The sequence below is a fragment of the Parasteatoda tepidariorum genome, chromosome 8 (assembly GCF_982258835.1).
Source record: "Parasteatoda tepidariorum strain Cologne lab strain chromosome 8, Ptep-v5.0, whole genome shotgun sequence".
NCBI classification, from domain to species: domain Eukaryota; kingdom Metazoa; phylum Arthropoda; class Arachnida; order Araneae; family Theridiidae; genus Parasteatoda; species Parasteatoda tepidariorum.
The window spans coordinates 72,377,814-72,396,997 of NC_141762.1; the positions used below are offsets into that span (position 1 = coordinate 72,377,814).

Here is a 19,184-nt window from a genome sequence, read left to right on the forward strand (position 1 = left end):
GTGATAAAGATTAGTTTATAGTTAGTTTAATAGACTGACCGTGGTTAATCTATTAAAATAATAAATCGATATGATCGATATTTGTAAGCAACAAAAATAAAGTTTTTAATTATAAAGATATGTATATAAAAAAAACTTTATTCCTATTACTCTAAGTAAAAAAACCCTCTTAAAATAAAGTTATTTTTTGACTTCTTCTTATAATATAAAAAAAGCGGTTTAGTTCATTCATTATTGAATAGAATTGAAAGTATGGTTTATTAGAACTAGGTCCAAAAAGGACATGCTTCGCCAAACACATGGTTTTATAGTTTATCAGGATAAGAATGTAAACAGCCATAAAAACTAATACAGATAATACATTATTGTTCCAAACTTGATAAGTTAGTCTATAATTGTAGATTTATGGGTCTGTCATTACGTATAAATAATATGGAATGAAAAATTTCCAGTAGTATAAATTAAAGTTCATTATCATATCAGAGCAAGTATGTGGTCAATCTCAAGAATTATTGCAAATGAAACATTTTCCAAGCTTTAGATTTCTATCTTTATGCATAAATATATGAACTAAACATAATAATAATTAAAGTAACTATTATTTTTTTTCTCATCAGGATAAGTTAGAGTTATTATTCATGCTGTAAAAATAAAACAAAGTAAATAATCTGGAATTTTCTAGATAAATGCATTTATTCCGATCTTTAACAATTAACAATCGTGAATAAGATGTATATAAAGAAGTTTTAATGTAAGTATTATGTTCTGTTTCTGGGGTAAATAAGGCAGCGTAAAAACGCTTTTTCTAGGGAAAATGCTGAGATTTCAATTTTTTTTTATAATTGAACCACGCAACTAAGAGTTAATAAACATATTTATAAACGTTTTTTTTTTTTTTTAATTTTTTATTTTTGAAAATTGTATCTAATTGCAACTAAAAAATTTTCATTCCTTCAATTCAAAAATTTTCAAAAAAATTTCACTGCAATAGTTTATTTGGCAGGTTGCAGTATCTAAGCTGAAAGTTAATGTTACAACGAAAAACCTGATAGTCAAGCTCTTTTTCTTTTAAAATTATAAAAATTATTGAGGTCATGAAAGAATTATCTTGTACATATAAAAACAAGTATTGAAATGTTTTACCCGAAATAGTTGCATTAAATAGTAGAGAAAAAAAATTTCAATCTCGTTTCTCAAATAATTTCAAGTGATGAAAATTAATCAAATTTATAGCTCATTTATTTTCTCCCATAACAAGAAAGTTACTCTTGAAAATACATGTGTTTATTATACAACAAGACCAAAATATTTTCTTCACATATTTCTGCCTTATCAGTCACATTTTGAAGGTTAAATAAATGTATCTATTTTCCGACAAGTCTGACAGCTCCATACATCATCAGATTATAAACCTAAAGTAGCCAATGTTGCTTCGATATCAGCCATATTTATCACCTTTAAAAGTACTTAACTTCCTGAGGTTAACAGAAGCTTGAAATATATCGTATCGTTAACATAACTTCAAGAAAAAATCCATCTCACTATGAAAATCAATATTTTCCGCCTATAACTTTGCAACAAACATTGTTATAATTCATAATGAATTTTATTTTTTAACAACAGTTCGGAAAGTTTAAACTAATACATTTATTTTAGTTTTTCTTAAAAAGTACTAAAATATTTTAAGTTTAGAAAGGAAAAATGTAGGTTTGGAAAGAATACTAAAGTTATTTAATTTCATAATGCCTATAGCAATTTATTTGAAGGATACTTATCCCTTTGATTTAAAATAAACTGTAAAATGATTTATAAGCGAATCGGCTTGATTTTAACAAAAGTTAATAAATAAATATTTATGTCTGAAATTGCTAATTTTTTTTTAATTATCTGCATTATTTACGAATAATTTACTTTAAAGAAATGCATAAATAATTTGATAATTAGTCTATTTTAAATGCGTACGTTTGTCATTTAGGTTCATAATATTCATTTTTTTAATGGGTTCAATTTTTTTGAAAACAAACATTAAATATAATGATTTAAATAATATTTCTTAATTGCAAAATTATTTTATCCTTATAAGCGAAATATAACTATTTGGGAAGCCAATCAATAATTTAAGATACCAATCAATTTAAATAAATTTAAGGACTCAGATGTGTATAAAAGCATTTCTAAAAATATAAATTTTTTTAAAACACTCAATTAATAAAATGTAAGTAGTGCTTAATTTTTTTTGTATTTACGTGTTTAAATATCGTGATATTTACTACTGATGACATTTTAATAATTTTTAAATATCACATTTTTAAATTTCATACCTGCCAACTTTTACGAATTTGGCGTAAAATTTTATTTCTATCTTTAATGTTGTAGTAAAATATATGCAGTTTATATATTCGTTTCATTTATAAACTTAATTTATAATCTTTTTGATCACCACTATTTTTAAAATAATTAAGCATATATATAAATATGTAATACTGCCATGGTAGTCTGCATAAGCTTTTTCAATATACAGCGTACATTCTTGTATTTTAAAATTGTAATTTGTAATTGTAAAATTGTAATTTAAATTAGATTTTACTACCACTGGGGAAAATCATCCCCATAAGGATTAAAAGTTGGCAGGTATGAAATTTCATTTATTAAATAGAAAATTACAACAGTTTGACCAGTGAGTTAATTAACCACTCCTAAGTAACTTTTATCAAAACAATGAAAATAAAAAGCGTGAACACTTTAAAATTTTTTCCGAACATAAAGAATTTTCTCTCAGAACCTTTTATAGGACTTTAGCAAGAAAACAAGATATAATCACAAGAATTCTGATTTTAACAACCAGTTAACAATACAGGCTGCTTGGAAAGGTCACTATACAGTGCAAGAGGGGGGAAAAAATCCAATTTTTACGCCACTAACCTCTGGGTCTATCATATGTATCTCAATCGCCATAAAACATTGGGGGACGCAGACAACAAAACCGCATAAAAAAGTACTATCTATAATCATCAACATACCATTTTGTACAAATCCTTTTAAAGAATTCTTCAGGGGTGAGGTGGAAAAAAAAAGACGACGCACCAACTCAACAAAGTGCGCACTTCATCACTGTTTGCTTTTGTGTTCGTTGCTGTGGAATGTGCTATAACGAACAGAAAGCTTCAATCACAAAAGAAGGAAATACGCTTTTGCGGAGTATTAGGTTGGATTTGCTCTTGACTTGCGTGATATCGTCTATAGAGGGGTATATCACGTTTGACGCACCGACGCATACATCTTTGGATTGGTATTGAAAAACATTCTTAGATCATGTGTGTTCTGACATGGCTACAAGTCGCATGCCGGCTTGTAAGTACTATTAAATGTATGTCTGGTGTTTTGAGTTATGGCGCTAGAAATTTTTTTTTCCTTCGAAATGGATTCAAAGAAATCTTGGTTGAAGACTGAAGAAGACTGTCAATATGTTTTATGATTTCGAAACAAGATAAAAAGCACGTTTCGTAGGAAAATGGATTTATTTTTGGAAAAGGAAACATTTTTCATATTCCTCAGAAACATTTTCTTTTCCTTTGCATTAGTGTATATTTTGCTGAAATACTTTATTTTGGAAAGTATATAGGGCAGGTGTCAAAGTGAGTTGGGAAAATAAATGACTAATTTCTCTTCAATATTAGAAAGAAAAAATTTAAAACGTATTTTACATTTGACAGTTAAAATTTAAAATTTTTAAAAAGTAATTTAGGGTAAATTTTGAGAAAATTGTTCTTACCCGTATAAGTAAAATAAATTATTGAACTAAGATTAAAGCAAACAAGGGTAGATAAAAATAATAAATTATAGCCGTTTTAATGAATTAATAATTGTGAAAGGTAAAAATAAATACATTATAAGACCTTTACAACTTTAAATATGCAGTGTAGAAACTACAAGCACTTTGGGTACATCATCCGTTATCATACATTATACCGTAAAATATTAAAATTTTTACAGAAATGTTTATTTAATTACAGTGATTTAGTGATTTTACGGTAATTATATTTGTACAAATTTTGTTAAATTAGTTTTTTTCCCCTAACATGCTATGGTAAAAGTGGTATTAACTATAAAAAGAAATACCGGCATCTTGAGTATTGATACTTTTTATTTTAACTTTACTCTGTTTCGAAAATAATGTATATACTACCAATTTATAAACGTTAATAATATATATATATATATATATATATATATATATATATATATATATATATATATACATATATATAGTTATGACAGGAGAAAAAACATCTTTCATTTAGTAGGCATATTTTAAATTCATTGTTGTTAAATTTTAATAATAATAATGATTTAAATTTAAAAAAAAAAGAAATTTGTTGTAAAATATTTATAGTTGTTTTAATAATCAATATGGTTTGAAAGATTTTGTTTTTAATTTACTGTGCTTTATTATGTAGAGCAAAATTAATACATAATGACATAACAAAACTGTTTAAAAAATAACATTTTGCAAGAAGACAATTTTAGAAGAAAACAAATATTTGACTTGGGTTTAAAGTATTAGTAGAGGAACCAGTTTAATTAATTCTGAAAGCTACGGGAAGCTGCGATTCTATGAATGAACGCTGAAAAAATTATTCAAGGAATCTCACTACTTTTTCCGCTGCAGATTTTATAGTGATTCTGTATTTAATGGCTTCCTTTCATTCAAGATCTGCCATTGAAGTTTAACGCTCCTAGTTTGATTTTTCAAAATAAAATAAAGCTTATTTCATGTTTTAAATTCCTTTTACACTCTTAATGTGTTTAGCTGAGTAAAAAAATACTCTAAGACTTAAACATTTTGAAAAAAATCTTCATTTAGAGATACCATTTTTCATAAAAAGTCATTTCTCAAATCTTTTATAAAAACAATCTTTCAAAATGTTTATTATTTACCCTTTGACGCAAAATTTTCAGGAAACATATTTTTCATACTTTTTTCTTTCAAAATCGAAAAAAAAATATTATATTTAACTTATCAATAATTTTTGGTCATCAAATACAGCGTGATCAATTTCTGTATTAAAAGTGACATCTCTCAAACACGGCTCACTTTCAAATAATAATTTTTTTTAAAATTTGCATTTATATTCTGTTATTTAGATCTAAAAGAAACAGTGATTCATCATTAAAATTTCTTTTATTTACAAAATTATTTATTTGCAAAGTTTTAAATATGAATGAAAAAAAAATGTTTTCAAAATATTTTTTATTTTATTTTATGTTTTAGTATAAATATCATTCCGACAGTCTTACAGATTTTTTTAAGTAACTGTAAGACTGTTTTTTTACATAATTAAAAAATACCAAAATGCATTTTTGTTTGTAATTAGAGTGTCAGAGAAAATATATTAAAAGGATACCGACAGTCCCATTTCCGCTAAATGGTTAATACGGAATAATTATTTTTAATAAAAAAATATAATATTTTTGTTCTTTTATTATTAAGGCAAGTTTCAGAGAAACAACAGGCCAAAAATTTTTCAATTGGAAACTTATACATTTCGTACATGAATAATTTTCAAAATTCATGTTGGAAGTATCAAAACTAACAAATTAACCATTTATTTATTACAGTACAAATCTTTCGTATTTGTGTTGTTGAAGAAAAAAAGAATCGTTCAAAATACGAAATGACACATCGATACTTAACATATTAATCTTATCTGAATTATCCTTTAACAAATTAGGGTATTATATACATTTAAATAAGGCTATTTGTTTGTTGAAAACTCCTCGATGCTTCTTTACTTCAATAGGCTAATTAAACTAAACGCAGAGGCACGACAGCCCATAGAGGGCCAAGGCCTACTGTGCCCATCTCAGTTTTCTTGACCTTGGGCTTTGGGGTGCAGGAGCTCTGGGGTGCTGGGAGGGTGCGTGCGAGCATGCTTGGTACTCATTTATCGACCCACTAAAGGGATGAAAGGCTGATAATAGGCTAATTACGACACATTTTTTATGCAATGTAAGACCTGCCTTTAATATATTAACAGATTTTCAGTTCAGAATTTCAGAAATTGTTATAGTATTTTGAAAACATAGGAAATTAAATTCGAACCATTTCTGCTATATATTTACCTGCTATGTTCTACTGTAAAAAAGTCGACCATTTAACTATTAAGGCTATTTCAACGGTTAATTTTTTTTTTTAAATACCCCTTGTAACCCTTATTAACATCAATTTGGTGATCATAATTTTATTGTTAATTTTACCAAAATTATTACCAAAGTGCTTCTATAAGAATTACTGATTTTTTTTTTGTGTTGCGATAGAACTAGAAACACAGTAAACTCTATCATATTTTAATAGTTTTGGCCATACTCTTCTTTCTCAGTGTAACTTAAAATGTTTTTTATATCTCTGTATGTGCATTTCTGTAAAAACATAAGTAACAAAATAAAGTAATAGCAAGATTTATATTTTTTTGTTTTTCTTTTTCAGGTGAAATCTCGAATTGGAAAACAACGTTACCACAAATTAATTACTTCAGGGAGACAAAACATCCGCAAAAAGAAGTAGAAAAATAACACCCAAATACGAAAAAAAAAGCAAAAAAATTGACCTCAATCGAACTAAAAGCCTAACAAATCACACAGTAAACATAACAAATGTCTCTACTTCTTAAAACGAACTCTAGGATTAAATGAGTTCACTCAATGCAATACATCACTAGCGAGTTAATCCTCTTGCAGTGGTCCTAATTTCTTTTTCCCTTCGCCAAGAGAAAATTTACATGAAAACAAACCTGAGTAAAGTTAAATAACCAGAAGTCGAAAAATCAAAACTCACTTTGGAGGAAAGGTAAGAAAAAAATAAATAAAAATAAACCCAAAGAACCTCTGTTGGGGGTAAGCTTCATTAAAGAAGGCGGTAGCTTGTTCTTAATCAACCGGGAGCGGCATAGTCTGTCACGAACTAGTATGATAAATCACGAATCACGCAGTGCACGGGTAGTTTCCCGTCCAAGATCATCCCCTCATCATCTACTAAAGCTACTACATTCTCATTACACACGAAGCTTCGTGCTGGGAACTGTATGAGTCTTGGAATTTTTTTATTATCGTTTTCACAGCAACCAGGTACAGAAGCAACCCCTAAATAGTACATCGTAGCACCCCACACTTAGCAAAGCTGTTCTTATGTACTTATCTAGTCAGAATCAATCGAGAACCCCCTTTTGAAGAGGGGCTTCTGATATTTTTTATTTCTTTTTTTGGGGTCGTGTTTTTAGTGCGTAGGTGCTTTACTGATGTTACTTATGAGTCGTGAAGTTGGTATTAGGGGTGTTATTTTCAGATTCGTGAGGTATGTTTGTGGGAAATTTGACCATTGTGCAATCTTTTGTAATGGGAATATGTGATATTTTTTTTATTTTTCCGTCCTACAAAGTTTATTTTTATAGGGACTTTTCGTGCTTTTAAAATTAAGGAGAAAGGAACTGTAATAATATACCATAGAAGATAAGATTTCTCGAAAATTTTGTAACATTCTTCATAATATATCAAACCTAGACTTAGATTCTTTTCAAGATGAAAGTTGTGATGTAGCGAGTTTAACTGTGAAAGATAAGAAAAACCAAATACTATGCATTTCTACGTAATGAAAGAATCTAAACTTATTAATATTTTTGAAACAAATCTGTCTGATGAATTAATATTTTCTGAAAGATTACGATTCCTTGGAATTTGCTTACCTCCAGTATAAATTTATCATTGAGTACTCTAAAAGAAACAACACTAGAAATTGGTACTAATTTAAATAAGAAAAAGAGATTTAAAAAATGTTTTAGCATTGATTTGAATAAATTTTTATTTTATTTTTTTGGTTAAAATTTGAAAAAGAATTTATTATTTCTTCAAATTATGGAGGGGAATTTAGATAACAAATAAAAAAGTTTAAGAAAAGAAATTATTTCACAAGGGAAATATTTGAAGAACGCAATTTAAAAGTAGTAATCATAACCAAATCTAACGATGATAATCAAATCTAACGCTTTTGTAATCTATTTTTCATTATAGCAATGATTCTAGAGCATGATAATTTCTAATTTTATGAATATTTGACTCGATGATTTATTTTATTAGTACGTATGGCTGGAATAATTATCCCAACAGATTAGGTAGCTCAATATGTCACAATCCGCTAGTTTTTAATTGTTTGATATTTGAGGATTTACCTAAGGATTTTATACTAATTATTTAATGCCAGAGGATATACTTGGTGATTTAATTCTATTTTTTTTATGCGTGAGAGGATATGACTGAGGATTTAAAACTTTAAGGTTCCTGAAGATTATGATTTCTATATTATGATTTCTGAATGAATAATATGAAGGAATATGAATAATTCTATAAATATGAATATGAATATTCTGTATGAATAATTTCTGAATAATGATTGGTTTAAGATTTCATAATTACTGATTTTATATTTCCAGATATTATTTTATGATTAACTTAAGACTTGTGTTATTAAAGTAAATAATTAAAAAAAAAAGTTATTTTCATTATGTCTTTCAAGTTGCAATGTATTTCTTTGTAGCACAAACTAATTATCATAAAAATCATCATTTTCATTTAAAAACTGCCACAACATTAGTATTATAATATATTAACAATAGTAGCTAAAACATTTTTTAAAAAATTAATGCATGCATATGAAGCTTTCGTCATCCACTAGTGAACCTAATTGTACAAAACCACATTGTTTTTACTGTCTCATCGTGTGCCATCATTTAAACTAAAAAAAAACATTATCACCTTGAAATACTAGAGGATATTCCACCCACTCTATTATGCAGCACTTTCATTCACAAAAAATATGACACCCATAAAAGGGTGTTATGCCTAAACACTACTGTGATAGATGAGAAATATATGTCGTAGAAGGAAGAAGAAAAAAAACAAAGTGTTTCAAAACATTTCAAGAATTTACGGCTCATTTGATTTTCAAATTCATTTGAATGCTAGCCTTGGCAAACTTAATGATGAGTGGAGCAAATCGTGACACTTAGGAATGAAATAAGTATTTATATGGTAAAATAATCCCAACTTTCACCTAAAAAGGGTTAAATTTCAGAATTTGTAATGTTTTAATGTTTTGTAATTTGTAATGTTTTTCTTTATTGGAATCATTTATACTATTGTAATCTTTAGCAAAATTAGGGGGAGTCGCATATATCAATAATAATAAGGAGATAATAATAATGTAAGGGGAGGACATATATCAATAATGCTAAAACTGACCTTTTTCGATTTGTTTTTTCATTGAAACTACTCATGATATTGTTTTGAAATTTTTTGGGGATATTTGAGATTATGTCAGTAATGAGCTGTAAATAATGTTTAGCATTAATAAGAATGCTTTTTGAGTTATGAAAGATTTTTTTTATAATGATGAACTTTTTTAAAAAAATAAAGTTCTCAGTGTATATATAGGTACATATAAACAGGCACATATATAGTATAGTATATATAGGTACATATATAGGTAAATATTCTGTGTAAAAAAAACTGAAGCAATATATTGCTTAGACGCTGAGAAAAGGGTACATCGAAAAAGGTCAGTTCAAGCATTATTGGTATATGCCCCACTGACACCCCTTAATCGCTTTCTGTGGATAGCTAGATGTTTCAATAGGTACTTTTAAAAATACCCTGACTTTGAGTGTAGTTAGACTAATAAAATTTTGATTATGTAATTATATTTTACTTTATAACCGTCGTTGAACAGCAGACTCAATTTTTGGGTTTACGACTACTAATGTTTAACTACATTGCCTAGTAATTTTGTACCTAATCCAGAAGACAAGGGGACTTCTGGATCATTATTGGGAGAATTTTACTTTCGGGGTGATCTTTTTGATGGAACTAACCCGCATTTGCGTTACAAGGAAAGGGAAACCTCGAAAACCTCCCACGGTTAGCCTGATCGGTCTACTACTGAGGACTTTACGTCAGTACTTTGGTCGGTGCAAGCCGGATGCGGAATTCGTATCTATGAGCCATTACTGATCGAACCCGGTTCACCTGATTTTACGTTGAACGCTCTATCGCCTGAGTCCTCACGGACCTATGTAACTATATATATAAGATTTATCCCAGTGTTTCCATAGATTAGTTTTTATATTATTTGCTTTTATTTCAATATTTATTTTAGTTAAGATAAAGCGTTAAATTGGAACCTAAAATTTCTGACACATAACAAGTGTTTTTTTTTTTTTTTTTTGTTAATTAAAATCATCAATGATACTTCGGGTAGTTACTTTCTATTCTTTGTAAGAGTTAAATTTTAGACTTTAGAAAAAAAAACATAAATTTTTTTTAGAGATATTTATAAATTTTGCTCATGTTGAGTACGCAATGTTAAATAAGTTTGTGTGATAAAACTGACAACCCTTTATATTTTCGTAAGCAGTGAAAAAGTTGAAATAAATAAATAAATAAATAAATAAATAAATAAATAAATAAATAAATAAATAAATAAATAAATAAAAAGTTTTATTTTAATTGCAAGAAACAGCTTTTTCCATATAAATGTGTTAATACATTGTGCTGTTTTGATATTTATTTTGTAGATATGCGTATAAATTTTTATGTTATCACGTAATCAAACTATGTACACAATAAATCAGATATTTTTAGTCCTAATAAAAAAATATGAGCAAAAATAAGTCAATATGTTGTATAGATTTTCAAAAATAGTAAATTTTTTGACAAGTTAAAATTTAATTACGTAGCATTAGTTACAAAGATATGATTAGTTTTTCTGGGTTTATTTAAATATAAAACAATGATTAAACTAATTAATATTTTTTTAAAAAAATTTTGATTATAAGATTTTGCCATCGTACAGTGCCGGATTAAGCGTACGCGGGGCCCTAGGCCCTTCAAATTTTTGGGGCCCTTTGATAAATTTTTTGTCTCGTATATTTTTTATTTATTGGAATATAAAAGTATTTATATATCTCTTCATTTAAGAAAGCATATTTAAAATAAAAATAAATAATAATAAATTAAATTTTACTTTATTTTGTTAAATTGGAACTAAAAAATAATCATAACATTTATAATCATAACATATATATTTAAAATTGATTTTTTCATCTATGAAAAGGTACCCCAACATAGAGTCGAGTTAACATGTCTTATATACTAGTGAAGTGTAGTTGTAATTTTGTAGTGGTAGATACGCTACATCATTGTTTTTCTTAATTTCTTAAATTTTTTTTCAAGAAATTCATTTTAAGGGGGCCCCTAATCATTGGGGGCCCCAGGCCATGGCCTAGTCTGGCCTAATGGGTAATCCGACACTGCATACATAAATTGATTTGCTAAACATAATATTTTCTTATTACCTGTGAGGCAATATACTTGGTAGTTGTGATACTATGTCAAATGGTTTAAAGACTTTTTTCTTTTAATTTTGAAAACGTATCTGTAATAAATATAACTAAAATGCAAGTTTTTTGAAGTTTACAAACTGAAACATTTAGGGAAAGTTTAAGAATTTAATCATTTTTATTCTTGCCCTATAATTTTGTTATAAATAATATACAATTCTGTATCATTTATTTATTTAAGCAGCGATTATCGCATTTGATTAGAAAATGTAGTAAATATTGATCTTTAAGAAAATATTAAGGTTAAACAAAGATGCATTAGCCTTGTAAAATTTCGGAACTTCACGCCTTCGTTACCACTCACTCTAAACTCATTATCATTAAGAATTCATTAATATATCGGTGTTGATTAATGAGTTAGGGTAAGAACTACCCTGTCACGTGATAATTAAAACACAACAACCTTTTGGCAATCTGTGCTGATCGCGTCAATTAAGCAAATTCTAGAGACACAATAGGTGGGTATACCTGTGACGTCATCAGGGAGGTATCGCGACAGTTGCAGTGAAAATCGAGGTTCGCAGGTGCTAGACACCAAAATGACAAAAAAAGACAACAAGGCAAACAGAGTTGCATTACCTAACAAACTGAGGGCGGTTTTCCAAACCGCCCAAAAATGCTCCCATAGCAGCAAGGGAATACCCCCTCCGCCCTGAAGAATGCAGCCAGGGCGTAAGGCGAGGGTTGCCCCCGCATTTTGGGCCGTACCGGTGAGGCCCATCCGTTATATGGAGGTCACACTGACATGAACCATGACCTTTTATGTGGTACAATTCTGAGTCACTATGTAACAATATTAGAAATGGATGAGTTAAATAAAATCGTTAGAGTTAACGAACTCGATCCTATTCAAGATACGATACACTTATCTCTTGAATTATTATGTCATGCTTTAAATACAATTAAAAAGAAAATTCAAGAAAAAAGGGTTGACATTTGACAATTATACACACAATATTCTGACAATTGATATATTTTAAATGTCGATTGACATTTAAAATATATTTCTTATGAACCTTCTGAGGATATGTCAAATGTTACGAACTGTTAAACTCATTGTTATTATCCACGGGTTTAATCATGAATGGAATATTTGGGATTATGAAAACTTGCAGAATTTTATTTTTAAGTGTAATGTTAGATAGGGGAAATGGTAAAATGAATCTGTTAGAAGTTTATAAACATTGATAATTCAATTAATTCCTTTCAAGTGATTATGTAAAGTACATCCTCCAGACTGTTCCATTCAGTCTGGAGGATATTTGCAACAAGTTTAATACACTGAGAAAAAAGTATGGTAAAAACTATCAGAATATGGTAAAATTTACTGTTTTTCTGGCTCTATGGACGCACAAAAAATCTCGGTTATTTTTACAATTTTTTTTTTTAAATTAGCAATTTATAGTCTTATAGTATGATAAAGTCCGGCAAATGTGGTAAAATTTAGTAATTTTGTTATAATACCTTAAAGCATGACATAAAAGTCCTTTATTCGGTTAGATTTAAGTTTCAATTTTGTATTTGTTTACTAAATGTGTGGTATATGTACCCATAGTGTCGGAACTTTTCACCTGCAATTTAATTCGGAATTTTTTGCATCGTACTGCAACGCTTTGTCAGAAACAAAACTATGACGCGATTTTGGAGCGTTTTAGAAGCTTTTCATGTTATACTTATGACTATATAAATTCAATTTATCAATAAAATAAAATCGTGGCATTTTTTGCTTAAATGAATATGAGATTTTTCATATAATAACAAATTTTTTTTAAAACTATTTAAAACAATTATCATATCTATGTTCTAAAACAAAAACTGGAGCTTAACAATACTTGTAAATAAAAGAACGAAAAAAAAGTATTAATTAAAACACGTGTCGAAGGAAATCGATGTTTTAAAATTGTTTCATTAATTTGATACTAATGTTGCGTGTCTAATTTGAAAAATTAAAACCTTTTTTTAAGGCACGCAAAGCCTTGGCCTTATTAAATAAAAAATAGCCTTTCACTATCATTCAAACTGAAATAAAAAAAAAACAAATATGAGCAACTTAAATCTTATTAATATTAGTTCAATGGAACTGTTGCGGTATGTAACTTAGTGAAAAGAGCAGTTCACTGCAAACAAAAATGCAAATATATTCTATTATTTGTGCTTAAAAAAAATTCGGCACCAAGAGATGATTAATTTTTAATCATAGACATTCATCAAGGCGAGTGTCAAAAAAAATTTAAAAAAATGTTGAAAGAAATAGGCCAAGAAAAAATCAAAAAGTGTTAAAAGTTAAAATATCGTTCTTTCCAGTTTCGATTTGAATAATACCAGACTTAGTTTTGCATACAAAGTACACTTTAACAAGATTTTGTTTTTTGTTTATGGAAGGTGTGGTTAAAGCTAACGATTGACATCTCATTTGTAATTCATGATGAGTTCGCTTGATCGATTACAACTAGGTTTAAACGCGAGTAAAAAGTAGTTATTCTATAGTAATATGTCTTGTAGCAGTAATAATTGTCAGCAGAGAGGTTTTCAAAAGGGACTAATGAAGTAAAAATTCAAATTGAAACAGTTTAAATGTTGTTTATTATTAGTTTACAATATAATTATTCAGACATGAAAGTAGAAAAACACAGTATCTCCCCTTAGATAATGCTAAAAAAAAACTTCTTATGGAGAAAAATATAGTTTTTACGATAAATTCTTTCACAGTTATTTTTTATTAAGTGTATCGCTCATTTATTTCCATATAATTCTTTACAAATATTTAACTATTTTTATGATTATTTTTAGTTTGAGAAAGCTCGAATTCTAAAACCAAAAATTTCGGATTTTAAATCCTTTTGTCTGAAATTATACTAGGATTTATGTCACCGTTTAAACGACTCAGTTCAAAAGCTTATAAAATGAACTGAAGTATTCCCAGAACAGTCTATCGTAGAACAAGGGGTTAATGAAGTTTAAGGCTTCGCGATTTCGTGACCAACCGCATTATCGTTCTAATATAGTCAACATTGTGCACCGACCGTCTTCACTTTTCAGGCAAGCTGGTATCCTTCCACCTGAAGCTTCAAGTCTCCATTGGGGATCGAACCCCAATCCTTCCCACCTTAGAGTCATTGCGACTCCTCCAAACCTTATGAACGTATCAAAAATTTTTTTACGGGTTTACGGTTTAAAATGCTGATATTGTTAAAATTTCAATTATTTTTGAAGTGTAAATAATTATCTAAAACAAATTATTCAGTTTATGACATTTCAGAATGATAAATTTTATTTAAACATTCATATTTTGTTGGGAGAGTGAAATATCACTATATTGTACTAGAAGCAAATACTATTAAATTGACGAAGTGTAAATAATTATCTAAAACAAATTATTCAGTTTATAACATTTCAGAATGATACATTTTATTTAAACATTCATATTTTGTTGGGAGAGTGAAATATCACTATATTGTACTAGAAGCAAATACTATTAAATTGAAAAAGCTTATTAGCATCATTATATGTGATACTTTCCCAAGTAATAGAAATATGATTAAAGCTATGATTTACATTGAAATTGTTTTTCATACGTCACAGCTTATTAATTTTAATGAAGTGTTACCTATTAAAACGCATTAATCCAAAATGTAATAAACTATAACCTCGAACTTCTTCCGTATAAGAAAATATAAATAACAATTTGAAAGAAAAAATAACAAAGAAAAAACTTTATATTAAATGTCCCCGAGGCCTTTTCCGCACCCGTAAAAAATAGCATTATCCCATGTGTGAAGACGGGACCAGCTCGGATCTAATTACATCGTTGACCATCCCCTGGACAAACGGGAAGAGCCCGTCCCTAAGATTCGGAATTAATTTTTTAGCCCGCGGAAATGTCTGCTTTTAAGAGGGGGTGGCGCACTCTAAACTTGTTCCGCGTTCCCCATCAAAACATATGGTCAACGCAATCCGCCTACAACTATTAACTGACACCTGTTGAATGAAGGTGCATTACGCCATGAAAAAGGGCATAATTCTACGAAACAAGGGGGTCGTTTCCATATTTTGAAAAATATAGGTAAAAATGGTAAAATATATTGGTGAATTACTGCAACTAGTATATGAGAAAATTGCTAATTTGAATGTTAAAAAACATTTTGTTTTGAAACTATGAATAATTAGTTTATAAATTAACTATGAATAGTGAGTTAATAAATACATTATAAATAATGAGAGGAAAAATAAATATGAATGTAGTTGTTTATTGAACTATAACTAAGGTGAAATTATATTTTTATGACACCATATTGTTTTCTTTTAATGTTGATTTTAAGAAATTTTTTATAGATTCGTTTTTTTTTTTTTAACTTTAACTTTTTTTGAATTAAAATAGTTTTTTTAAATTAAAATAACAAACAACGTAAAAATTCTGAAATTAACATTACTAAATTTTATTTTTGTTATTTTGAACTATTTAAGCAAGTTTTATAACTATTTACCTTTACTACTATTTATAAATTAATAAATCATAATAAATATTATTAATATTATTAATAAATAAATAGTATTAATAAATCGTATTAATATTATTTATTTTTCCAAATTACCAAATGATGTTAAATTTAAGAGCATTTTATAGATTTATGAAAGTGTTGCTTGTAATGGTAAAGTATTAAATTAAAATTGAGCATTATTTTTAAGATTTGGTATTCACTATTTAGTATTTACACAATAAAAATAAAGCAAATAAAAAATTTAACGATGATTATTTTCCAAAATGACCTAACGCTTTTTAATACATTATAAGAAAATCCGGATAGAATTCCCTTGAAAAGTATGGTATACTGTAAATTTTACAGTAATATTTTCTGTAAATCACTAAATTGCTGTAATTAAATAAATACTACTGTAAAAATTACGGTGTAAGATTTTATGGCAAAAATAGATTTTACGGTAAAATGGATTTTACGGTAAAATGGATTTTACGGATGCTGCAATCAGAGTACGGTACTTTTTTGTGGTAATCCTATCCGGAACTTTCAAGGGTGTACGTCCCCTTTAATTATATGAAAAAAAGCAATCTTCGTAGTCTGTCATTCATTCTCTCATATTTCTAGAAATCTCTGTTGCCATCAATTTTTAGATAAAAGCATGGAAATAATTGTTCATCTTTCATTCGCTCACTTGATCTAGGTTAAAATAGAAGAGGACACCATCTGCTTTGCGGTTTATTTCCTTATAAAAGAAATAATATAAGTGTTCCACGCTTTTTTTTTCTTTTATCTGTTTAAGAATAGAAGTTTTTACTCATCAAAAAATTTGTCAACTACCATGTGCACGGCGTCGTTATTTCGAATCTCATGCGTGACGAGTTCGTGGAGGTTGTTCCGCTTCGTGTATTATCACTGAACAAATCTGATTATCGAATGTTTTTATGAGATTGTATTACTCAGTTATTAAGATTTCAAATTAATTTATTGATTAATAAAAATTATCGCTAATATTAGAGATTTTTTTTAATACTGGGTTTTATTTTTTTCCTACTTCATGTATATTTCAAGCAATTTGTTCTTGAAAATTAGCTTTGATATTTATGTAGAAACAGAAATACATAGTTTATAAAGTTATACCATTCTTTTAACTTTTATTTTGAATTACAATGGGATGTACTGAGTACACTGTAAAAAATAGTACACTTCAAAAAATTGTACAGATCAAATTAGGGTAAAAAGTGCGTTGTAAGATCATATGGTAAAAATGTTTTTTACGGATGATACGGATTAAGTACTTTGATCCGGAATTTTTTACAGAGCGTAAGATTTACGAAACCAAAAACTAAGATGCACATACTTCGAATATGTGGCGATTGTTATTAGAAATTTTTCTTTTTTTAGGAACTGAACGCAGGAAGAGATTATTAGATTAGATTAAGAGATAAGAGTAAATCAGTTAGCTGGTTGATTTCTCTAATGAAAATATGGCAGTCAGTTACTCAACCACGAACTATAGACAAATCAAGCTAAGCTCAGATTGTTACTCGACGAGATGCTATTGTTATTTCTTGCTTGTAAAAAGATACTATTTCTACTTCTAACATCTATGTTTATTTTAATTTTATTTATTTATATATTATTCTTTTATTTTTTTTAAAAATTTATTTTTTTGCTGAGTTCTCTATTGTTGTTATGATATTTGTGCGGCCAGAAACCATAAAATGATTGTTATTGCAAGATGTGTTATTGTTCTTACCTGTATGCAGAAAGAGATGATTTCTTAAATTAGTCTGTTTACTGAATCCTCTATTGCAAATGTGGCATTTGTAAGGCCAAGAACCATTGTGGACATACATGTGGCTTTTTAAATCTCCTGGAGTAGGAAATGACTTCGAACACAAGTTGCATTTATGAGGTTTTTCCTAAAAGAGAAAAAGAAAATGGATAAATAAAAGTATCATTCATTAATAGAGACATAATTTATCCGTTACTTACAAAACATAATATTTGTAAATTTGCTTTAAAAAAAAAGAAAACGTCATTTTTTTTTGGACTTTTTTAAAAAAAAAAAACGTCTTAAGAGACTAATTGCTAAAAGTCATAACTTTAGATTATTTAAAAAAAGATAAGCAAATGATGAATTATATTTGCGAAAATATTTCAGTAATGAATTGATTAACAATACGTAATATAATAATAAGTGATTAGTTTCCATGAATGCCTTCAAACAGTTTGAAAGAATTTATTTAATGGATTTTAAATTGGTTAGTGTTTCTAATATAAAGGTTTATAACAGCAAAATATGATATGATCATTTTTTATTTTATTTTATAAAAGGCGTTAAATAGCCGATCCAATTCTGAGTTTACAACTATTAATTTTTAACTAAATAGTTTTGCAATATTGAACCAACCAAGAGACAAGGAAAAGGCCGGGATAGCCATATCAATGCCAGACAAAAGTCATAATTTAAACAAAACGCATTTAAACATAATAAATATGTTTATTGCTGTTGATAATGTTGAGGAATCAGTTTCAGTATTTGATACTGATGATCATATCCAAACCGTTTGCATCTGCATTTGTAGTTGTTTTTCTCTCTATTATTGCCTCAAGCATTAAAAAAAAAGTTTCTACTTTTCTGAAATCCATTCTAACTCATCAAGATAAAATTTTAAGACTGCCTAATATATAGTTTGGTAACCTAACAGATATTTGCACCAACCTAGATATATACACCACTGTCAACCTAACAGGAACTCAACCTATAGACTCAACCTAATATGTCTTTTTAATTGAATTCCCCCTTTCTTATAAAAATAACGCTCTAATTAATTCCAAGAAAGTCTTTTCATGTTGGTACTCATAAAACTATAACTTCAATTACCTTTCAGAAGAACAGCAACATTAAATTTCTCATAGTTAGAAAGGTGCAATGTGGGTGAAACACCGCATATCCAATTACCGAACGTAACAGTTAATTCATTGTTATCTAGATCTGGATGAAACAAAGCGCACTTTTTACCATAAAGCGTCTGGAGATGATGGTGAAGACGCGTTACCTCCGCACCCAATACCTCTGGGCAAAAATCTTTCACAGTTATTGTACAAAAATATCACGTGCTTGGTAGTTCTATTTTATAAGCACCACACCTCAAATTAAGAGGCAGTAATACGCTCATATTTGGATTACGAGGATCTTTCTTCCTTAAACATTGCCCTGTCTTCTGCAAAGATCCTCGCCGACTTCGGTAATGTT

General features: G+C 28.2%; 1 protein-coding gene across 1 annotated transcript in view; it reads right to left on the minus strand.

Annotated features, from left to right (window-relative positions):
• LOC107443645 (uncharacterized) overlaps positions 1–19,184 on the minus strand; it is a 92,703-nt gene that overhangs the window by 13,065 nt on the left and 60,454 nt on the right. Inside the window, exon 6 of the mRNA XM_021146422.4 lies at positions 17,682–17,847. Coding sequence (XP_021002081.1) covers positions 17,682–17,847 — 166 coding nt within the window. The remainder of the gene's footprint in view (positions 1–17,681; positions 17,848–19,184) is intronic.